Raw genomic sequence first — 22,085 nt, forward strand, 5'->3', positions numbered from 1 at the left:
GTTGTTATCTAATTAATTTTATTATATGTTTTAACGATTTTTATAATTAATTTACCTATTTAAAAATAAAAAGATTTTCACACGGTATGTGTAGACGTAAGTAAATTAAAAAATAAGTATATATTTTATTTTATGTGTTGAGTGACCATGCTGTTTGAAGAAGGCGCGCTACGCTCGGCTACGCGTAACTACGTATAAGCTACGCTAGCTACGCGGCTACAGCGTGGTTACCGTGCTATTACAGAACCTAGCATCAGAAGTATGGATTGTGGGTTTAATTTAAAAGATAAAAAGTACTGACTCTTTATAATAAAACGTCTATTGAAATGTGTTAAATAGGAAGCGCCATAATGGCAATGGTTATAGGTAGATACTAGATAGAAGAAATCTTAAAATAATGTCATCAACTTAAGATATAAAAAATCTGCTTATTCAATTTGCACTCACGTAGACAGAATGTCTACGTATAAGTATTTTTGCCAATTTTAATCGTGAAGTTAGTATAGTTTTGGTAATCGGTAAGTACTTAAGTTTTGGTTTTAGTTAGACAGTAGGTACCTAGTTAAGAAACATGAGCAAAGCACACCTGCTACAATAGTGCCACAATTACTACAGTAACGATGTATTTATTAAAATGTGTCTTCATAGACACATTTTAATAAATACTTTACCACATGATATCCTCCTCGATAAATGCACTATCCAATACAAAAATAATTATTATACAATCGGATCAGTAGTTCTGGCCATTAGCGCGTTCAAACAAACAAACCAACAAACTGTTCAGCTTTTTATATTAGTACAGATTAAGCCGGGTCCAGACGAGTGTAACGTGTAATGTAATCCACCGTGTAATGTAACACGAATTCTACGTGTGGACGGCAGTACGAGCATTACATGTAACACTCGCGCTGAAGAATTCGTGTTACATTACGCGGTGGATTACATTACACGTTACACTCGTCTGGACCCGGCTTTAGGTACGACTTGTGCCATACATCTGCGTTGCGTACAACGTATAAATGGAAATTTTGTATTGAATGAGACATTTACCTACTTACCTACTACACTTACACAGTACCTACGTAGTATTTACCTATCTACGTTACTCTTATCTTTCGTTAGTTGTAATTTAGTGTGACGCCACAACAATGATATGGTTTAAGCCTTGTACATGCAGATTTAATTTATTAATAAGTATGATTTTTCGTGTGATTCGGACTTCCTAAATTAGATAGGTAGGTAGGTACTAGATTTCCATACAGACTCAAGTAAGTAAGTAGCTAAGTAGCTTATATTACTCTTCAGTCTTTAGTGTTCTATTTCCAGACCTAAAAATAATAAGGGACGGCGTACAAGAAAGTCAAAAGAACACATACTTTCGCAATTATTTACTTCCTAAATAGGTATTAAATGCTATTCAAAGTACAAGAAAAGGCTTATAACTAAATTAAAACATGTAGCGTTCTCTATCTAGTTCAACAGCCATCATTGTGACTGGGCCATGTGATCATGTCATAATTTTCAGGCAATTCTCTAATTATCTTTTATTTTGATGCATGGAGAATATTGGGCTGGGCAACGCTGCTGTTGTACATCATGTCGCGGCTTCGATTCCCGCACGGAGCAACTCTCGTGTATTCCTCAAAATATTGTTCAGGATCTGAATGTGATCTGTGTGTACCAAATACCAAATCTGTAAATATACCCACGACACAAGACAAAGGTTTACATCGCAAGATTTAAAACCTAAATAAAAAAACTATGTTCATAATCATATCGGCGCCTACGATAAAGGTTATAGCAGTACTCAGCGTGTCATATTGAGATTTTGCTATTAATTTTCCATAAATAATAAGTATAAAGTGTTAAGCCGGGTCCAGACGAGTGTAACGTGTAATGTAATCCACCGTGTAATGTAACACGAATTCTACGTGTGGACGGCAGTACGAGCATTACATGTAACACTCGCGCTGAAGAATTCGTGTTACATTACACGGTGGATTACATTACACGTTACACTCGTCTGGACCCGGCTTTAGAAAGCAAATTGTTTATTCAACTTTCTAGGATTATAATGTGATAGGCTGTTACATTTATATGCACACGATAAGTGCCAATAGACCAGAGGTAAAGACAATGGTGACCTCTGAATTTGTAAAATGAAATATAATATTTTTTAATGATATGTAACTCTGAAACAACAGCTATAAATGTATGGCAAATATTTTGAATTACAATAAGTAATAAATTGTGATTTTACCACCAGAAGTTTTACTCAAAACAAGTTGCAACAAAATATTGCATTATTATAGTTCCGATATCGCAACAGCGCCAGTCAGTCGAAGACGTCGAAGCTGCTCTCACGGTGATCAGGCGCTCATGAGTGCAATTAACTTACTGTTCTGAAGGCTTCAGGCTATCATAAAAAACCCAGGTATTCAAGGTAATTCGATTTAAATCTCGTTGATATCGATATCGGCTCTCTGTTACTAAAAAAATCGGCAAGTTACAACCCTGCCTGATTTTTCAATGAATGATCACTAGTCCAGTAACCTATATTCGAGTATGAACAAAAAAACATTAAAAAATGTCTATGAATGTGTTAGCATACCACAGATCAGTATTTTAATACCAAAAGTATCAACAAATAAACGACTACAAATAAAGGAATCGTAGTCGAAGACGCATCGGTACTCTTTACTATCGATAGACAAACATGGAAATAACCGGTTTTTTAGTAAACTCGTCTTCCCTACCTCTCCCCTCGGGACTGTTCGAATGCACACTGCATTTACGGTGATATTGGTGTTTGATAAAAAAAACTTGATTGGTAATATTGATATGCTATACCTTAAGTATAGCATAACTTAACCTTAATTTTTCAAGAGATGTGTTCCCAAGTAGATGTGTTGATTGTGGTATTTACCATTTTTAAGTATGTATTATATTGTTTTGATTGTGTTTTTTTCAAGCAAATAAAAGGTTTGTTAGATAGCTTCCGAAGTTTGCGCATGTTAAAGTTCAGATAAAAAGTATAATAAAAATTAAATAATGAAACATTCGTGAGGATAATTTTTATTCCATAATACAGCATAAGATAAACCGGAATGTCACAATACGCATTTTCATTATTTCTTGTTTTTCATAAAAATAAAAAAGAACCTCCTTCCATCACACTTGCCACAAGGATACTGTTTCAACATTTTTTTCTAAATTATTATAAAAATGCTAAGTTACAATTAATTGTGTAGAGCATGTACCACTGAGAATTCTGAGCACTGTTCCCTGTAGGCGGAAACACTTCTCAAAATGACACCGTTTATCTAATACATATTTATACCTAAATTACAAATTAATCTCGGTTCGTCATGAGAAGCTGTTGACTGTAAATGCATGTCAATCACAACGAGCCTTTTGAATAAGCGAGAATTGTACGAAATGGTTTGGATGTAAAATACATAACAGCTTAAACTACCTAGATAACTTCCATAAAAATAAACTACCGTCGTTATAATAGGTCAGGTGATATTAATGCACAAAACTGGTGACAATAGAACAGAAAGAACTTGGACACCAACTGGCCAAACTCACAAAGCGATGTGTAATGTTAGCGCACGCGCCGCGCCGCGCCTCGCATCCCGGTGACCGACAGACTACGCTTCCGAATACTGCTTGCTAATTGCACCTACCTACGTAATGTAAAGTGTAGGTCACTAGTATCATAAACTAAATAATTAAAGTCATCAATTGTGAATTAACTTTAAATACTTTATTGCGACAACTTATTCCACATAGTATACATATAAAACATGTTATGATGTGATTCACTTTATCACGAGTCAGCTACAAACCTATCCACATCACAATGCACGATCATTCAACGAGTCTAGGTACCACCGTTTTGCTTCTTCGAATATTTATATTGAAAACAAATCTGCAATAATTTTGTTATCTTTACACACTATTTTTTGTTCAACGTCGTCAGGGATCGATCAAACAGCGCATTCTAATTACGTGGACCCTAACACCACATCGCCAAGTAGCATGGTTTATTTGTACACTTACCACCCATATACCAAAATTAATTTTAAACGTTGTATGAACGCAAGTGGTTCGGAGTGAATGCGATGCTCGATCGGTCACCGGGTGACGCATATCAGTAATGCATTCGCAGGTTAACTCACATAATACATTGTATTCAATATTCAATAGCAAATAAAGTTAACATATCTTAAACCATAGTCTCTTTCAGTAATCAGATTTGTCTGTGAGTTGGTAGCGCACATGCGGTTAGCGGTTGGCGTTCTTCAGTTGGTTGGAGAGCCAGTCCAGGCCCTCGTACAGACCGTCGCCGGAGGTGGCGCACGTCGCCTGGATGTACCAGTTGCGGTTGCGCAATGAGTGCAGGCCCAGCTTGTCTGTTATCTCAGCAGCATTCATTGCGTTTGGCAGATCCTAGTGAAATAATTTCGTATTAATTTTACTTGTTACGAGTATTTGACATTCTTCAAGGTAGCAGCTGTTTTAAAATCAAGGTTACAACATAGTAATGTAAGTTTAAATGCTGTATGAATAGATAAGTCTCGAAATAAGTTGGAAAAACACTGTTTTATAGCATAAACTGTTTGATTTGTTACCTGTTTGTTTGCAAAGATCAAAAGTACAGCATCCCGTAGTTCATCTTCACTTAACATTCGCATGAGCTCCTCACGCGCTTCACCAATACGCTCTCGATCATTACTGTCTACTACAAAGATGAGACCCTGGAACACAATAAAACCTAAATGAGTGACAATGTCACCTGAATGCAATGCACCAGAATTGTAGTAATAATTCACGCATAATTTTATATTTCGTTATCTCACGAATAAATCGACCTACACTTATTGTGTACACTTTTGTCAATAGTAACATACTCCATAATTAAACAAAAATGTAATTAAACATCCTATTACTCATTCAATTTCCTCCGTAGGGAAAAGATAAGCTATTGAATAATATTGTCATTGTCATACATAACACATGAAAATTCTTTTCCTAGGATGTAACTTCGTTGAACGTGAGCACTAAGCCGACATAACTTTATCACTAAAATATCGCCTTCATTTAATAATCCTATGACTAATTATTATCAAAACAATAAATGGCAAGGCTAACTCGTTTAGTAACGTATACTACGCAACTTTTATTTTCGTCCTATCAATACTCTATTATGTTAATTAAAATTGTAATACGCAACTATATTTTACTACGCGTGAACACATGTACGCAATAATTTACGATAATTAATTATACTTTTAACTAAAATGTAGATACTAACTAAGATGTTATCTCAATAATAAATTCTATCCACTTCACATCACATCTAAATTGCTCTATTATGCGAATGACATGTAATATATTAACATTTTTTTGTGCAGTGACATTTGAAATCAATCAGATATAAAATATTCTAAAGCATGTTTATCTTGCATGTCTTGTCTCAGTTTTTTATTTGTTTATCAGGAGGCAAATCTTCTCTGATTAAATCTAGACATGCCTACATGATTGCTTTAAATCATTAATAAAAGAAATGTAATCTAAAATGAATAAAATGACCAACACACACAGTTTAAATGAGGCCAGACCACATTCAACTCGGTAACAAGTAATAGAGGAAGCCATGTAACTTAACATGTGTAAATGCTAATTAATGGAGAAATGACTTACTATTGATACATGCCAATACATTCACTATACACTCTCTAATAAATTAATAAAATACTTGACTTATTGTTTTAAGGACAATCATAAATTTATATGGCATTAATTCAAAATTTAATTTGAATTCAAGTTGGAGGAAACAGTTTAAATAATTCCATTTGAGGATTTAAGTTATAGTAAAGCCTTTGTTTGTACAACCAAGTGAAATCATCTGTAAGTTTTAAAATTAGAAACAATGACCCACTTTCACAAATGTGATTGTGAACACCAAGAGGCACTCATGGCAATCTCTATGATCTCAGATACATAAATGAAATACTATTTAGGTAACACTACTAAATTATTCTAATGAGATCCTACAAACTTGAATGAGATTCTGATTTGTTTTCTATTCAATGAAATATTGTAATGTCTGAATAATAAGAATGCACAGAGATCTTATGAAAGTGACATTTCAAAATTAGTTGATTTAAAGCCTTTTTTCTCACATACTCAATTAACTCTTTGATTAGTGGATCAATTGAAAATTGACATACATACTCAATGCAAAAGGAAAATATTGTTCCTTTAAGGAAACATAACAATGTGCATCTCTTTGAAACAAATATTTCTGAAGACAAACACAATCTTCCAATTAGAAGTAGCAAATAGTAAAGTGATGTTACTGACCTGTGTGTTCTGAAAGTAATGCCTCCACAGTGGCCTAATTTTGTCTTGACCGCCTACGTCCCACACAGTGAAACTGATGTTTTTGTATTCTACAGTCTCCACATTGAATCCTGGAAATAAGATTTAAACATTATGAAGTTGTAGAAATTTATTTAATATTCATACATTGAGTAAAAGGGCCAACACAAAATAGGGTTCATTTTAGGGTGTGTAAGCTGTTACAAAATCTAAGTTCATAAACCTAGAGTTGTTTTGTGATGTAAAAACAAAAATCAATTGTAACATCATTTCAATATTTTTTTTTTACTTTTAATAATGTTGTAATGTAATTTTATATTGAAACTAAACACGGTTTACAACATTTTGATTACATAAATTTTGTGTAAGGTGTTTCTCACACATTTAAACATTATAAACAGTTCCAGTCGTTTAGCATTTAACATAACTAATTGATAAGGTTTTTATGGACATAATAGTGTTTAGTAATTTTAATTTAAAAGTCCTGTTTTTTTAAAAAAGATGTTTGTATTATGAATGTAGAGACAAATGAAATTGCAATTGGACTTGAAAATTATGCCATAATTTATAAATTTGAAATAGAACACATCAAGGAATATTTAGATGCACACATATTAATTTGGTTCAATTGATGCATCTGACCCTGTTCCAATTTGACCACAAAATGCACTATTGCCACAACTAGATGGACAGTTATCAATATATTGTAATGATTAAGTTAAATTATTAGATGTTAGATAAAATCAATACAAATTCCATTAGCCATATTGTACTGTCAAAATTATAATGTTGATTCACTATCATTTAACACTATATGAGATTACAATGATTATCTATAACATATGGAAAAGAAACTTCCTAATTCCAAAAATTGTGTATTTTTTCTGAGTAATTAATGATTCATGTATGTATGAGTTGGACTATGATGCTATGATGAAACATATCAAATTAGGTCTATTTAGAATTAACTTTTATTTAAAGAAAAATATGAAATATACTCACCAATCGTTGGAATAGTCGTAACAATTTCGCCTAATTTAAGTTTGTATAGGATTGTGGTTTTACCAGCAGCATCCAAACCAACCATCAATATTCTCATTTCCTTTTTGCCAAATAGGCCTTTAAATAAATTCGCAAACATATTCCCCATTTTGAAGCTTTGCGTTTAGTCTGCAATAATAAAATAATATTAGAAATTTAGCATTATCCGAACTGAGTCATCCGTCAAGTCTGCACGTTATTTCAATCAATGATAATGACATGGCAGGTCCTTACAAAAATTTGACGTAGTATGTTTTCTATTCTAAGTTAACAAGAACACAAGATTAAACTTTTAGATGCAGAACACAAATAGAATCCAATCATTAGCACCAACTTTCATTACAACATCCAACAAGAGTGATTTACAACAAAGATTCGATCGACACCGCTGTTGGTCTATACGGCGGTCACCACCCTCAGTTTATAAAGTATACAAAACGTAATGTACAGTTCATTTAACACATTAATTTAATAAATATGTAAAATAAGTAACTACAGATGAAATACTCACATTTTCAGATGCCAATTACAACACAATCAAGAAAAAAAGCTTTAAATCAGTAGATTCTATACAATTCGCTCGATGTCAAAATGGCGGCGAACGTGGAAGTTGTTCGTGCCTATGCCACGTATTGGAAAAAAGTGGCCAGTGACAATAAAAATAATCACTCTATCAAGAGGCGTATTTTCATTAATTTATATTTTAATTGTTTGATAACAAGCAATGCAAACGCCTTCTTATCTATTTTAACCCGTGAATTTAATACTTTAAGGTAAATTGAATAATATTAAAATTATTTCAAGTTTACGTTTTGTTTAGGGTAGAAACACTACTAAACAAACTTACAACCACTGTTCCTATGTCTTCAAACTCCAAACTGATGACTGTTAACTTGAATATTGACGAGTGAATCCCTTTCCCGTTAAGCTTATATGTAAGTCGGAAGGATAAAGCTGTTCAATAAACACTGACGTGGTTTGGAGCCTGACTTTCTGCAGCATAATTTATTGTGACTAAAGTTCTGTTACGCATTTAATGCAACGTGGCATGCATGGTCAAGTTATACACCAGTGTAGTATTATGTATTAATAGTATAATAGGATTGATTTCAAACTCAAGGATTAGGTTTTTAGTTTAGGTTAGTCCAAAATATTTCATTAATAAAGCATTTGAATTAACAGAACCACATACCCACCTAAATTAATAGGTACATACATATCGTATCGTCTGTCTTCCAAAGGGATAAGTAGAGAAAATAAAAGGCCAAATACTATGATAATAAACACTGAAATCAAATAAATATGTCATGTGCATATTTAATAAGTTAAGTGCCAGCATTCGGTGATTTCTCTACTCACTTACTGATTTCAGTTTATAGTACGCTGGCTGAGCTAGCCAGCGTACTCATACGAGTTAAAATTGTAAGATGAGGGTAGGTCAAGGCAGATACGATTTAAACCTAGAGAACGCCTAGGCAAATACCTCTCTATTTTTTAGTGGCATCACCGCCATTCTGTAGGCAATTTTGGGCAAGCGATTTACGGCGTCCATTGCCTACTTGCCTAGTTTGCTTAAGGATAATACGGCTCTGGATTAAAGTATAGTTTACACGTGCAGTTGCTTTTTATTAAAGGTTTTGTTGATTGTATTATGTCAATTTGTTTCTATTCTGACTGACTGAACTAAAATATATCCCAAACTGGTAGACTTAAAAGACTTCTAGCGATTTAAAAAATAACATGAAGAGTAAAAATGTCTATGATAGTCAACTACGAAGTTTATTGAATTGATGGGTCTGTCAAATGTCAATAGTATTTTGATTTGATGTCATCGGTGTGTTTTCTTATTTGAATCTTTATGAAAACACAAATTTTATATTTTATAAATGCCGATATGCGTTAAAGTATTTGAATATAATTATAATTATTAGAAGATTGAATTTAAATTACTTTAAAAGAAGTTAAATAGCCATGGAAGTTCTAGAGGATAATGATAACAATATGAAAGCATGGTTAACTCAGGCACCAAAATTAACAACTTTTAGAGTAAATAAATTAAAAAGGTTCGAAGTTGATGTCCTCAAAAACTTTCTTATAGCTGTAAGTTTATATTGTATTGTGTATCGTTAACAACTTTTATAGTTACTCACATAAAATTAATTTTGTTCCAAGACTAGTGTTCTTAGAATAAGTAAATTTTTACTAGTTATATTAAGCTTATAATGTACAGCATTAATACGAAATTAAAATTATAATTTAATAATTACAGCAAAGCAAAGAGCTGGACACTACAGAGCTACCAGAGTTCTATTTCTTAAGACCGGACTGTCTTGTTCTTGGACCGTGGCCTGCAGTTAATTTGGAGAAGGCAGGAAAAGAGGTCATAGTTGATGCTCTATGTGCCGCCGCTGTGCTTAGGGGAGCTCATGTGTTTGCTCCTGGAGTTATGGGCCTACCTGTTAGTGAGTAATTTCTATACAACATATAATCGTAATTGTTATATTAGGGTATATGAATTCTCCTTTAAAATGAATGTAGATGAAGGGGTATGCCAGAATGATCTGAAGCTGTGGACAACATAGCGGGTTTACTGGGGCTCCGGCTCGAAAAACAGGAGTAGGAATGACTTGTTTTAGTTTGAAACCCTCTCTAGAGAAGTCAATGGACTAATTACCCCTCTTAAAAAAAATGTGCAGAATGATGCCATTTGGTTTTCTATTGTTTCTGCCTAACCCAATGGATACATACATATCTATATCTGATGCGAGTAATAGTCTGATTGCAGATGAACAAGAAGTTCCAAGTCATTCTTGATGAGTTGGAGCTTTTGATGTCACAATGATTTCATAATATTTAAATTTCTTGCTACTTGTGTAAGAACTCTCTTTTTTTACAACTCCTCTGTTGTTGTTAATATGACAGGAAAATTAGGCACAAAATAACTATGAGGTGTGAACTAATGTATTAAGGAACACCTTTGTTTTTTGAGGTTGGAAAATCATCCAATGACTTCTTCTGCCTTGGATGAGGCGAGAGGGAATGCCAGACTTACTGACTAACAACCACCCCTTTCCTTCCGGAGTTGTCTGCAGCTCAGGAATTAAGGAACACCTACCATGACTTTTTTCTTTATCCTGATGACCATTATCTTTTTTTTCAGACTGCCAGTTAGGTGAAAGAGTTGACATCTATGGAGACCTAGAAGGTCATTGTAAAAGAGGCCTGAAAGTGGAATATACTGGTAGAAAGTTATATGTTGGAACTGGCTATTTGAAAATGTTACGAGCTGACTTATTTGATAATGGTATTCAGCCAAGGTAATTAAACTGACACTAAGCTAAAGTTGACACCTGTATCTAACAAAATTAGTTTGTATTAATACTAGAATTAAAAAGAGCAAGCAAAACAATACTTATTCCTCACAATCCATAATGTCTTTTTCATGCGTCATATTTGATTATTTTCAGTGGAATAGCAGTGCATACAATTTTACCAGCATCCAAACTACCAGTAGTGAATGAAACAATATATTCCAAGGGAGAAGTACTACTGCAGAACCTGCCTTCTATTGTCTGTGGCTGGGTCGTGGACGCCAAACCAAATGAATGTATTCTAGACATGTGTGCAGCGCCTGGTAATAAAACTACACATTTAGCTGAAATGTCTAATGATCAAGTTAGTATATTAGAACAATGAAATGCATAAAAGTGATTTTCCTCCAGAAATGTGCTACGCTACATAGCCATGTATCCACAGCAGTGGATATGTTTGGCTTCCACCAATCATATTCATTGGTATAGCTTAGCACCAAGCCAAGTTTTTTTTATATATGGAAAGATGCATGCTATGGATGGTTTCACTAGTATTGATACATTGCATACTCGATTTCACAGCTTAGCAGCTACATTTTCTTGAAAAACATCCACATATCACATAGTTTCACAGCTTAGCTATGGCTACTCTCTAGTGGAAAAGCACCCTTAATCTTTCTCTTATATAACTCTTTATATTCCATTCCATACAATTGAATTTGCTTTCCCCATTTCACCATAATCATAATCAACTAGAAACTAAGAGTTTACACATAAAAGGGTGAAGATATTTATCTGAATATGTACAAAATAATAATTTAAATTAATTTAAGAATTTCTATTACAGGCAACAATAATAGCTTTAGATAAAACGCCACAGAAGGCTGCAAAAATAAGGGAAAGTTGCGACATACAAGGAGTGACTTGTGTTACGGCTTACGCTTTTGACTCAACCAAATGTTGTTCTGAAGACAGTATAGGGATAAATAGTGGACCTCCTTTCCCACCAAATAGTTTTGATAAAGTGCTGTTAGATGGCCCTTGCAGTGGATTGGGACAAAGGCCACAGTTGGTAAATAAAATGACTCCAAAAATGATAAGCTCATACAAGTTTGTTCAACGAAAATTGTTTGCTGAGGTGAGTGTACTAAAACGTGTTACAACTGTAGTAGTAAATATTTTAATGACATAATTTTTCATCACACATAATATTAACTTGAATTTGACTGATTAAACACCCATGATGGGCTTTATATAATAAAAAATAAATATCGTCACGCCTCTTACCTTCGAATAGGTAGGCACAAGTGCATTTTGGCATGTAATGCACTGAACAATATACACCCATTTTTCACAATTTCTGTTGTAAGTACCATATAATAGATAGTGAGCCTATTGCAATATATCAGACACTTTTCCAAACTCCGTGCTATTACTGAGATACTTTCGAAAAACCGAAAAAACCAGCAATACTTTGCCCGCCCCGCGAATCGGACCCGAGACTTGCTTGGCAGTCGCACTCGCAACCAGTCGGCCAACGAGGCAGTAAATCATAAATAGTAATAACAACATAAATTGGTTTAAGGCTGTGAAAGTGCTAAAAGTTGGTGGGAAACTAGTGTACAGCACATGCACTATAACAGATGAAGAAAATGAAGGCATGGTGGCATGGGCACTTGAGAAGTTTCCATGTCTTACATTGATACCTGCTGAACCAATCGTGGGTGGAACAGGATTAGCCAATAAAGGATTAAATGACACACAAAGGTTGGTTAAATAAAACATTTATTTTTAAAACATAAATAAATAAACGCTTACAATATTGGCAAGAATCTTTGTATTTTTTAAATAATATTTTCGTAAAATTGAACAAAACATTTTATATTATCTCTCACTTATTGGAATTAAATTATCACACTACAATGTTATACTCATCTATGGTGTACTTTTTCAGATTAATGGTACAGAGATTTGGACCAGAAGACAGTGAACTTAGGAAGGTAGATCCTATTTACAAGGATTCTATTGGGTTTTTTATAGCAGCATTTACGAAATCATCATAACCCAAAAGAAATAGTTAGAAATTAAAGCAAAGGAGCATATTGCCTCTTAGATAGGAAAAAACACTCTTATTTGAATTAATGTGAGGAATTCATTATTATGTTTTTTGGCTTACTCACGTAACTGTCGATCTGCTCATGAATATGAGTCTCTAAAATTTTTCGAAACTAGTAGAGATTCTCGTCAAACAGTTACATAAGCAAAAAGTATAAATTTATAACGAAAGTTATGAACCAAATGTAAGGAATCATAAAATAAAATATTACTAGGTGAAAGCAAATCTATTACTCCTAAAGTAAAATAAAATATGGCTCTTATTTTGTGATGAAATGTACATTACATTTAATCAATAAAATTTTATTAAAAACTAATAAATACTGTAGTTTTCATAAGGTACCTTTTTACTTGATAAGTGTATATAAATTATTTATGTTTTAACTCTATATAGATATTATTTTGTATTGCCAAGCTTGTCAATAACATTTTTTTTTCTAAATGCAACATAATTACTTTGTACTATAATATTGTACAATAAATATAAAATATAAATTAATTTCTTTTTCAATGAGTAATATGTATATAAAATTATTATGTATAACAAAATACTCATGGAGTAACTTATTTATATGGCTTCTACGTGAACCCATAAGCCGCCTCGCGCCTTCAACAGAAGTGACCTCCTGTCAAATTGTATTGGGTCCTCCGTCTTTTCACATTTTGAGAATCTAAACTTCTTCACGAGGTCAACCATCGCTAGTTTCGCTGATAACATCGCGAATCTCAGGCCTGTAACGAAATGATAAGAGACTTATGTAATAACTCTTAGATAAACTCTGGTAAACAATAACATAAGAGTGATGAAACATTAGATCATACATTTAGAATCAACATTGGCTAAAATTGAATGCTTTTTACAAATAAGAATAAGAATAAATTTATTAATGAGCTTAACAATTATAGTCTTAATACTACATATATCACAATTTGTTTAAGTCCCCAAACTAGAATAATCTTGTATCTTGTGGACTTGTAAATAAAACATGACTTTGCTTACCTATACAATTTCTAGGGCCGACACCAAACGCCATATACAAATGTGAACCTCTCTCAGTCTTGTTTTCATTCAAGAATCTTTCTGGTTGGAATTCTTTCGGTTCTGGGTAGTGTTCAGGGTCCATTTGAATACCATAGAGAGGTATAGCCACCACTTCGCCAGGTTTAATGACAATGTTCGTTCCAGGAAGATTGTACGGTTTTGTGCACACCCTGTCCACGCGAGATACAGGAGGATACATGCGTAATGTTTCTGAAAAAATAATAATATTCATATTAGGAAAGATGTTAATACTATACAGAGAAGATTTTAATTATATTATTCTACTCAACTACTGTTAGGGATAGAACTTATAAAGTAGTTTATTAACATCATTCTACCCAAGTACCTATTAGGCTACTACATCTTCCTAGGGATGTGCTGTATACAAGCGTTGCACCATAGGTGCTCCGGAGCAGGTTTTAGTGAGATAACAATCCCACACTTCTTAGTATTTCTCCCCAAAAAGCTAAGCGCCTTTTGAAGGTTTCTCCCCGTCATAAAAAAAGGCTACTACATCTTCTATAACTATAATATTGTTTCCATTACGTCGAATATTACACTTCAACTCGCAATACATTAAAATAACAATTTACCTAGGTTGTTATCTTACATAAAAACAGTAGGTCATTGACATTCCATTTGACGACGTTCGTAATCGCTATGCAGAAAGAACCTGCCCCTTGACATATACAAGATTTCACACGATTGAAGCCCGTGTAATATTCCTATCACTTTATTACTTAGCGTGACTAATTAAATATCATGTACACACTGTTATCTACACAGTAAGACAGCATTTGTTAATATAATATACTTGAGTAACATATTTGTATGATCTAATATATACTAATACTATGTGCCTATATTCACAATATATGAATACAATAACTGTTGGTTCTTTGTTTTGCAACATCACGCCTTTTATCCCCGAAGGGTTAGGCAGAGGTGAACATTACGGCACGTAATACCGCTATACAATGTACACCCACTTTTCACCATTTGTGTTATAAGTCCCATGGGCACAATTCTAGACTCCGTGCTACTACTGAGAAATTTTCGAAAAACAAAAAAAAAAGCCCAGTAATACTTTGCCCGACCTGAGACCCCTTGTTCGGCAGTCGCACTTGCGACCACTCGACCAACGAGGCAGTCAACTGTTAATAACTGTTGGTATTAGAACTAAATATTAACTTTAATAAACGTGATAAACTAATCACGTTCTGTCGTAATGTTAGTTCTACACGTGTATTAATATAGTGCTAACTAAAATAAGTTAAAACTCAAAAAGATTCGGTATAACTGGGGCAAACATACTGTAGATACCTTGACTTGTAACCTGTTTCAATTGGCTGGCCAAGTTAGCATATGTTCAAGGATTTATACTACTGCACAAAGATAATTAAATAGGTATACATTAAGGATTTTTATTTAATGTATATTCTTATGATAATTTAATAAGTTTTTAATTAATTTTAATTATACTTTTTCTTTAAGTAGTAACCTACTTGTTGTTTATAATATTAGTTTCATTATGAATTATAAATTAGTGAATTTGAAAGAGAATACCTATAATATTTCTAAAGAAAAGTAAAATTCAATAGTCCTTGTATTAAGGATTAAATTGGACTATAGTAATTAAATATGTAGGTAATTAAGTATACAGAATGGGTATATAGGTACATTATAATATTTGCGTAGTTGTAAAGTTAACTACTAAGATCATTCAAGCTAATACTGCTAATACTGTTATTATAGTAGTACTGCATGAGAAATATATAAGTGAATCTCAACATAAAAAATCAAGAGACTTACCCAACAAAAATCCGTCTAAATATTGCAATTTCGCAAGGAGGTCGTAGTCCACTTCTTTTCCCTCTGTCATATCAATTATATGGGACCTTAGCTTGTCTTGTATGTCAGGTTTAGTAGCCAGTACGTATATAGCGAAGGAAAGTAAAGTACTGGAGGTCTCATACCCAGCTATAAGGAATAAAAGTAGCTGAGCGTCTACAGTGGCGTCATCTAAATCTGTAAAGGAATGACATTGTTAATACACGAACTTGAAAAGATCTTTGTTACATTAGTTCTATTGTGTAGGGAATTTAAAGCCGCGATTACACTGAAGGTCGCAAGTACCCGGTGCCTCCTTTAGGTGCAGATGGTAGCCACCGGGGAGGTTTTAGTAACGTAAAAATCTCACACTCCTTAGTTTTTTCCACAAATAACTAGGTGCCTTTTGAAGGTTTCCTCCCGTCAATAAAAAAAGGTAGCAAGTACCCACCTAGGTGTAATATTTTATGCAGTGTGAGTATAGGTTTACGTATATATATCTAAGCCTTTGATTACACTGCAGGTAGTACCTATGTACCAGCCTAGGTATAAGGCTTCATGCAGTTTAAAGTGCCTACTAAGATAATTACTATCTTTCTACTTTTGTGTTATTATGTTTAAATAACTACATACTACAGCTTTATTTACATTAGATAACTTTAAATGCAAATTAAAATGTAAAGTTCTTAGAACAAATATCAAATAAAGGTACTTACGAACAGTAGATTTAGTCTTCTCAGATTCAGACTTTTCGTTTTCGGAGAAATCGACAAGTATTTGAAGAAAATCGTTTTTCCTGTAAAGAAATTAAAATAAACAACTCACTGATTTACTATACGTGTAGGATTTTAAGTGTGGGAGAACCATGCTTCGGTACGAACGGGCCGGCTCGACCGGAGTGATACCACGGCCTCACAGAAAACCGACGTGAAACAACGCTTGCGTTGTATGACTGAGGGTTGATTGCAAGAGGGGTTGAGTGTCCATGGACGGCGGCGATTGCTTACCATAAGGTGATCCGCCTGCTTGTTCACCGGCTTATTCCATAAAAAATATACTATAGGGAAAATCAGTGGTGGCGAACTCCGTTTCGCCACCACTGATTTTCCCTGCTTTTGACTGAATTTTCTTTGCTACAAACCGCACGGAGCCCGAGACCTTTCCAACGAATGCAAAACCTTGGAAATCGGTTCGTGTGTTCTGGAGTTATAGCGTCAGGAAGGAAAACCCGACTTATTTTTATATAATAGATTAAGTGAGTTAAATAAAACTATCGCATTTCTTAGAACTTACTTGACGCCAGATTTCTGTCGCTCGTCCTTAGCAACGTTCAATATTCTCACCAACTCCTTTGAAGAGTCCAAATTCAGGAACGAAAAGTTGAGGTATCTTATTAGCTGAGGCACGAATATTAAGATAAAGTACAGCATTATTCTCTTGTGCATTGGCATGTAGTCAAACTTCTCTGCTACCTAAAATATAAAAAATACTACTATTAGTAAGTGTAATGATATACATAATCAGCTTCTGCCACATACCTAAATCACAAAAACATTTTGATTTTAAGGATAGGTTTGCATAAACCGATTCGAACAGCCCCTACATAAACTTTTCATTTCGGTCGGTAAGCAAAGAAGGGACAGTGTGGAGCGTTCTATCATTGAAAAATCATTCATTATATGATTGGAGGATTCTCCGTCTGCCAATCAGGTTGGAGATAATGTTGCAGGTAGTCATAGTTATATAAGTAATAGAGTTGTAGCTATATTATATCTTCTTTTACTCCTCAGTGTTGTTCCATACACACCTACTGTCTCTATTCTATTGTCGTATTCAAATTAATTATCAACATATTTACTTACTTTGAAGAAGTGTGCATTCTCATCAGACATGGCGTCGCATTTAATACCGAATGCACATGCCCCAATTACTTCTAACGTAAAGTGGCCTATTGTTTGCTTCATCTCTACATCCTTCTTATCTGCAAATTACAGTAAACATTGCAATGTAAATAAATGCTCTCGTGTTTCCATAATAACTTCTTAGTAAATATTTGAATGTGAGTATTCTTATACTATACACAAGTATTCTACGTAAGTATTTTTTTAAGGAGGGAAAGTCATCCAATGACTTCTCTCGCCTTAGGCGAGGCGAGAGAGAGTGTCAGACTCTTACTGACTAAAAACCACCCCGTTCCTACTCCTGCTTCTCAAGCCGGAGCCCCGGTAAACCCGCTAGGTAGTCTGCAGCTCCAGATCAGTACGTAGGTATTTAGGTACCTAATTTCTTCTCGTCTTAATCTAAAGAAAAATAAAATTAGTTTTGTAGAATCTTCTAACAAAAAAACTGCGAATAAAGTCGTCTGTAACGTCATTGTAAGTTTTTGCGCGAAACTAAAAAAAGAACGCGCAAACAGCACGTGTGATATAAACTTTGTACCTACCTATATACCTACATAAAAGATTTTAACAAATCCTAATTAACACAAATATCAAAGGATTCTAAATTCTATTATATTTGTCATAAAGTTGTTTTAATAATGTGTATTTTACGTCTCTATAAAAACCGGTTGAACAATGAATAAGCTTATGAGAGTCATGAGACAGGTTTTAAAATTGACTACCTACCTACTTACATACTATTAAGTATTGTTAAATTTGTCTGGTTCAAAGCAAAATATTAAGTATACACGATTTATCAAATAGATGTCAATAAGATAACGGTTTAGTACTAGTTAACAGTAAACTATTGAGTAATATTGAAACAACATGATAGTACAATCAGAACCACTTGAGTATGATTTAGTAAAATATTCACCCAACTAAAATTAATATAGGCATCTACTGTTTGTAGCTAAACCAATTTCTTGATATATTTTACTACGTCCGCGTAGTATAATGGCTTCAAACAGATATTAGGTTTATATTTTTTCTTAAAATCAAATATTTTTTAAAACAAAGGTGGCCTAAGTTACTCCTTAGTACATCAGCTACCTACCAATAACAGTAACGTCAAAAACGGTTCAGCCATTACAGAGATTAGTCAGAACAAACAAATAAAAATCGTATTTTTTTGTGTATAAACATAATGCATGTAGTAAAAAGTGTGCGGTTATTTCTGTATTACAAAGACACTAAAATTTTATTTGTTACATAATATAGATAAGTAGGAGATTTATGTTTAGGTTAATAAATAATAATATAAACTATAAACATACATTATTATTGGCTCATGCCAATAGATAATTGGCGCGTTATTGTGACTACAAATGCACGCACATAATTATGTCAGAAATAATTATAAACACACAATGATAGCTCACTGCGCAGTAACTATTATTATTATCCTAATAACCCAATTTTCATTATCATAGTAAAACATAGATTTAATATACAAACTTACCATATTGATTCAGAAACTCTACCATTTGTTTCGAACACATTTCAATGAGCGGCAGCATATGTCTCAGACGTGATGAACTGAAGACAGGTGTCAATGTACTTCTGACTGCTTTCCATTCTGAGCCCTGAAAAATGTATTTCATATTAATGAACTATCAATATCATCGTCAACCGGAAGATGTATCCTGCGACTGCACGGTTGAGGCGGTGGTTGGGTAACTGTCAAAGTGTCTACCATTCAATGGGTACTGGGTTTGATTTCCGCACGACAACAACAACAGCAACACTTTGTGTGATCCAAAAATTTTTGTTTCAGGTCTGGGTATCATGTGTATGTGCACTTGTATGTTTGTAAAGGGTCTAGGATATTCGACAGAGAGGTGGATGCGTGCTTTAAAAAACAAAATACAATGCTGCAGAACAAAGGTCTGCCCTTGTTTAATAACATTCACTGAAATCTCCTAAATTACAATGTATGTACATCATGCAATCTTTGTTCTTTACAAGTCATGCAATATAATAGCGTAATTGGCATATTCTCATTAATTGTGTACCAGCACAAGGTCCACGGACCTTGGACTTGGAATTTGGACTTTTAATTTATAATTCAGTGGACATACATACATACATATCGTCACGCCTTTAATCCCCGAAGGGGTAGGCAGAGGTGCACATTATGGCACGTAATGCCACTGTGTACACCCACTTTTCACAATTTATATTGTGAGTCCCATGTAATAGGTGGTGAGCCTATTGCCATATACCGGGCACATTTCCAGACTCCGTGTTACCACTCAGAAATTTTTCGAAAAACCGAAAAATGCCCAGCAGTACTTCGCCCGACCCGGGATTCGAACGGAAATCCCCTTGCCCGGCAGTCGCAGTTGCAACCACTCAGCCAACGAGGCAGTCAATTCAGTGGAATCAACCTTTATTCACCACCAGAAAACTGAACCAGTTATTAAGTGAATCAGCTTGAAGTCCTTGTACCTTGAACTTTTAGACTTGACTAGACAGTTTGTAACAATAATGTCCAGTTGAACTTTATCCATCAGAAACTGAATAATTTATATAAGTGGATTGATTTTTTTACACAGTTCTGATTTGTAAGACAAAAGATGTTATGAAATGATTATTTATAAGTGTAATGTGTATAGTACAGTAGTGTAGTATTATTAGATTATTTGTGTTTAAATAATTATAAGTATGAATCAGCTTTAAGCCTATGTACCTTAGACTTTATGATTTTTAGTTTGTAAGTTGTTGTGACCTTTGTCTACCAGAAAACACATTCTTATGTCAATGCCTCATTAGTTGTGTAGTCGCAAGTGTGACTGCCGGGCAAAGGGTATCTGGTTCGATTCCCGGGTTGGGCAAAAATAACTGGGGAATTTTTGTTTTTCAAAAATTCCTCAATATTAGCATGGAGTCTTAATTTGTGTCCACTACATGGCAATATGTTACCCTATTACATGGGACTTATAACGCAAATGGTGAAAAGTGGGTGTACATATTTTTAACAGTGGTATTACACCCTGTAATGTCCACTTCTGCCTACTATAAAAAGTGTGACAATACGATGACAAAATTTTTAAGTTCATAATAGTTTGATAAAACAAAGTCTGTTGAAATTCAATAAAAAGCTACAGGTTTTATTATAACAGTTTGTTGCTGTACTTTAAGTATGTAAATTCAATACAATACCTTTAAATTCAAAAGAGAACGGCTCCAAAACTTTGGCTCCTTGGCATTCATAGCCATCCTGTCAGTGAAGTGATCAAAGTCCCTGATTGTTATTGCTTTGATTAAATCAGGATCAAGAATTGTCAACAGTGGTCTTCTTCCCTCAAATATTCCTGGGAGAGAAAATATGATATTAGTATTCAGATTAGATATAAATATTTAGAAATGATTATTAAATAGCAAGGATTAGTTTAATTGGTCAATATATGTTGTTGTGTTGTTCATATTTATTATTATAAATAAAATCTAATTGGGGTTTTTATCATAGTAAAATTATGGCTGTGTTACGCATGTTTGGGATAAACTGAACAATCACATATGCAAAAATAATTTTACTATTTTAATTAACAAATACTCAAATAAAGTGAAAGGTTCTTGTGATAAAACTTTCTAATGGCAAGCTTTTTATGTTTTGAAGAGTTAGAAAGTTATGAATGAATGTAACTTTTAAGTCTTAGTTAGTGTTGCATTTTAAAATAAATAATTAATGATTTGTTACAAATTTAACTTTGTGCAGAGCTTTTATTGTTTCCTATAATTAATAAAGAATAATATTACCTATATGAATACTAGAGTAGTATCAAAATAATGTATAAATTTAGAAAAAAAATTCGACTTACCGCCAAAGCGATTTCCTTTAAAATATTTATACGTCTCCAATTGGAATTCGTGAAATGATTGTTTGCCTCTCAATCTAGGTCCTAAGTTACCCACAAATATAACAGGTTTCCTGTACGGAATACCACGCTTTTCGAAGAAATCAAAAGTGCTTGTATAATAAAAATACAAGCTACATAAAATAGTAAGGCACAGAATCATTTTCCAATCCTCAATCATCATTAAAATCAAGGTCTTTAAGCCACTCTTAAGCTGATCCATGAGGATGTCCATGTTTACGATCAAAAGTGGTAATTCCTTGATTCAAACTAACGCCGAAGTGTCGAGTTTTTTAATTAATAACAATTACGGATCCATACACGACACCTGTAGCGCCCACAAGCGACCAATCAACCAACTGATTAAAATTTTATTCCTCACAATGCAATGCAAAATAAAAATATTACATTACATCTGTCACAAACTGTCAAAGTCACTTTTATTTGTATCTGTCAGCTGTCAGCGTTTATGCCATAGAGATTAGAGTAAAATTTTAACGTTTATTGTTTTTAGGCGATGGCGCAAAGTGAGTGAGCATGCGAGCATCTGATA

The 22,085-nt window shown here is 33.7% G+C and overlaps 3 protein-coding genes across 5 annotated transcripts; 1 reads left to right on the forward strand and 2 right to left on the reverse strand.

Annotated features, from left to right (window-relative positions):
• Positions 1–3,062: 3,062 nt before the first annotated feature.
• On the reverse strand, positions 3,063–8,445 carry LOC118269187 (ADP-ribosylation factor 1). 3 transcript variants are annotated; one of them, XM_050703050.1, is made up of 5 exons: positions 8,282–8,445; positions 7,396–7,563; positions 6,376–6,485; positions 4,641–4,766; positions 3,063–4,458 (listed from the first exon to the last, which is right to left on the reverse strand). In XM_050703050.1, the coding sequence occupies exons 2-5, from the start codon at positions 7,541–7,543 to the stop codon at positions 4,294–4,296; spliced, it is 549 nt and encodes a 182-aa protein (XP_050559007.1). In that variant the 5' UTR covers positions 7,544–7,563; positions 8,282–8,445; the 3' UTR covers positions 3,063–4,293. The 3 variants fall into 3 exon arrangements, with proteins under 3 accessions (XP_050559007.1, XP_035440052.1, XP_050559006.1); XM_035584159.2 differs by lacking the exon at positions 8,282–8,445 and adding an exon at positions 7,946–8,142; XM_050703049.1 differs by lacking the exon at positions 8,282–8,445 and adding an exon at positions 7,669–7,819.
• Positions 8,446–9,233: 788 nt separating this feature from the next.
• LOC118269182 (tRNA (cytosine(72)-C(5))-methyltransferase NSUN6) lies at positions 9,234–12,847 on the forward strand. The gene is made up of 7 exons (XM_035584153.2): positions 9,234–9,534; positions 9,704–9,896; positions 10,595–10,751; positions 10,902–11,109; positions 11,593–11,883; positions 12,331–12,512; positions 12,700–12,847. Exons 1-7 carry the CDS (start codon positions 9,406–9,408, stop codon positions 12,806–12,808), a joined length of 1,269 nt encoding a protein of 422 aa, XP_035440046.2. The 5' UTR covers positions 9,234–9,405; the 3' UTR covers positions 12,809–12,847.
• LOC118268718 (cytochrome P450 9e2) lies at positions 12,514–21,984 on the reverse strand. The gene is made up of 9 exons (XM_050703056.1): positions 21,497–21,984; positions 20,838–20,989; positions 19,135–19,258; positions 17,595–17,713; positions 17,026–17,204; positions 16,449–16,528; positions 15,715–15,930; positions 13,861–14,112; positions 12,514–13,592 (listed from the first exon to the last, which is right to left on the reverse strand). The coding sequence occupies exons 1-9, from the start codon at positions 21,765–21,767 to the stop codon at positions 13,429–13,431; spliced, it is 1,557 nt and encodes a 518-aa protein (XP_050559013.1). The 5' UTR covers positions 21,768–21,984; the 3' UTR covers positions 12,514–13,428.
• Positions 21,985–22,085: the final 101 nt, after the last annotated feature.

Source organism: Spodoptera frugiperda, chromosome 2 (assembly GCF_023101765.2).
Source record: "Spodoptera frugiperda isolate SF20-4 chromosome 2, AGI-APGP_CSIRO_Sfru_2.0, whole genome shotgun sequence".
In the NCBI taxonomy this organism is placed as follows: domain Eukaryota; kingdom Metazoa; phylum Arthropoda; class Insecta; order Lepidoptera; family Noctuidae; genus Spodoptera; species Spodoptera frugiperda.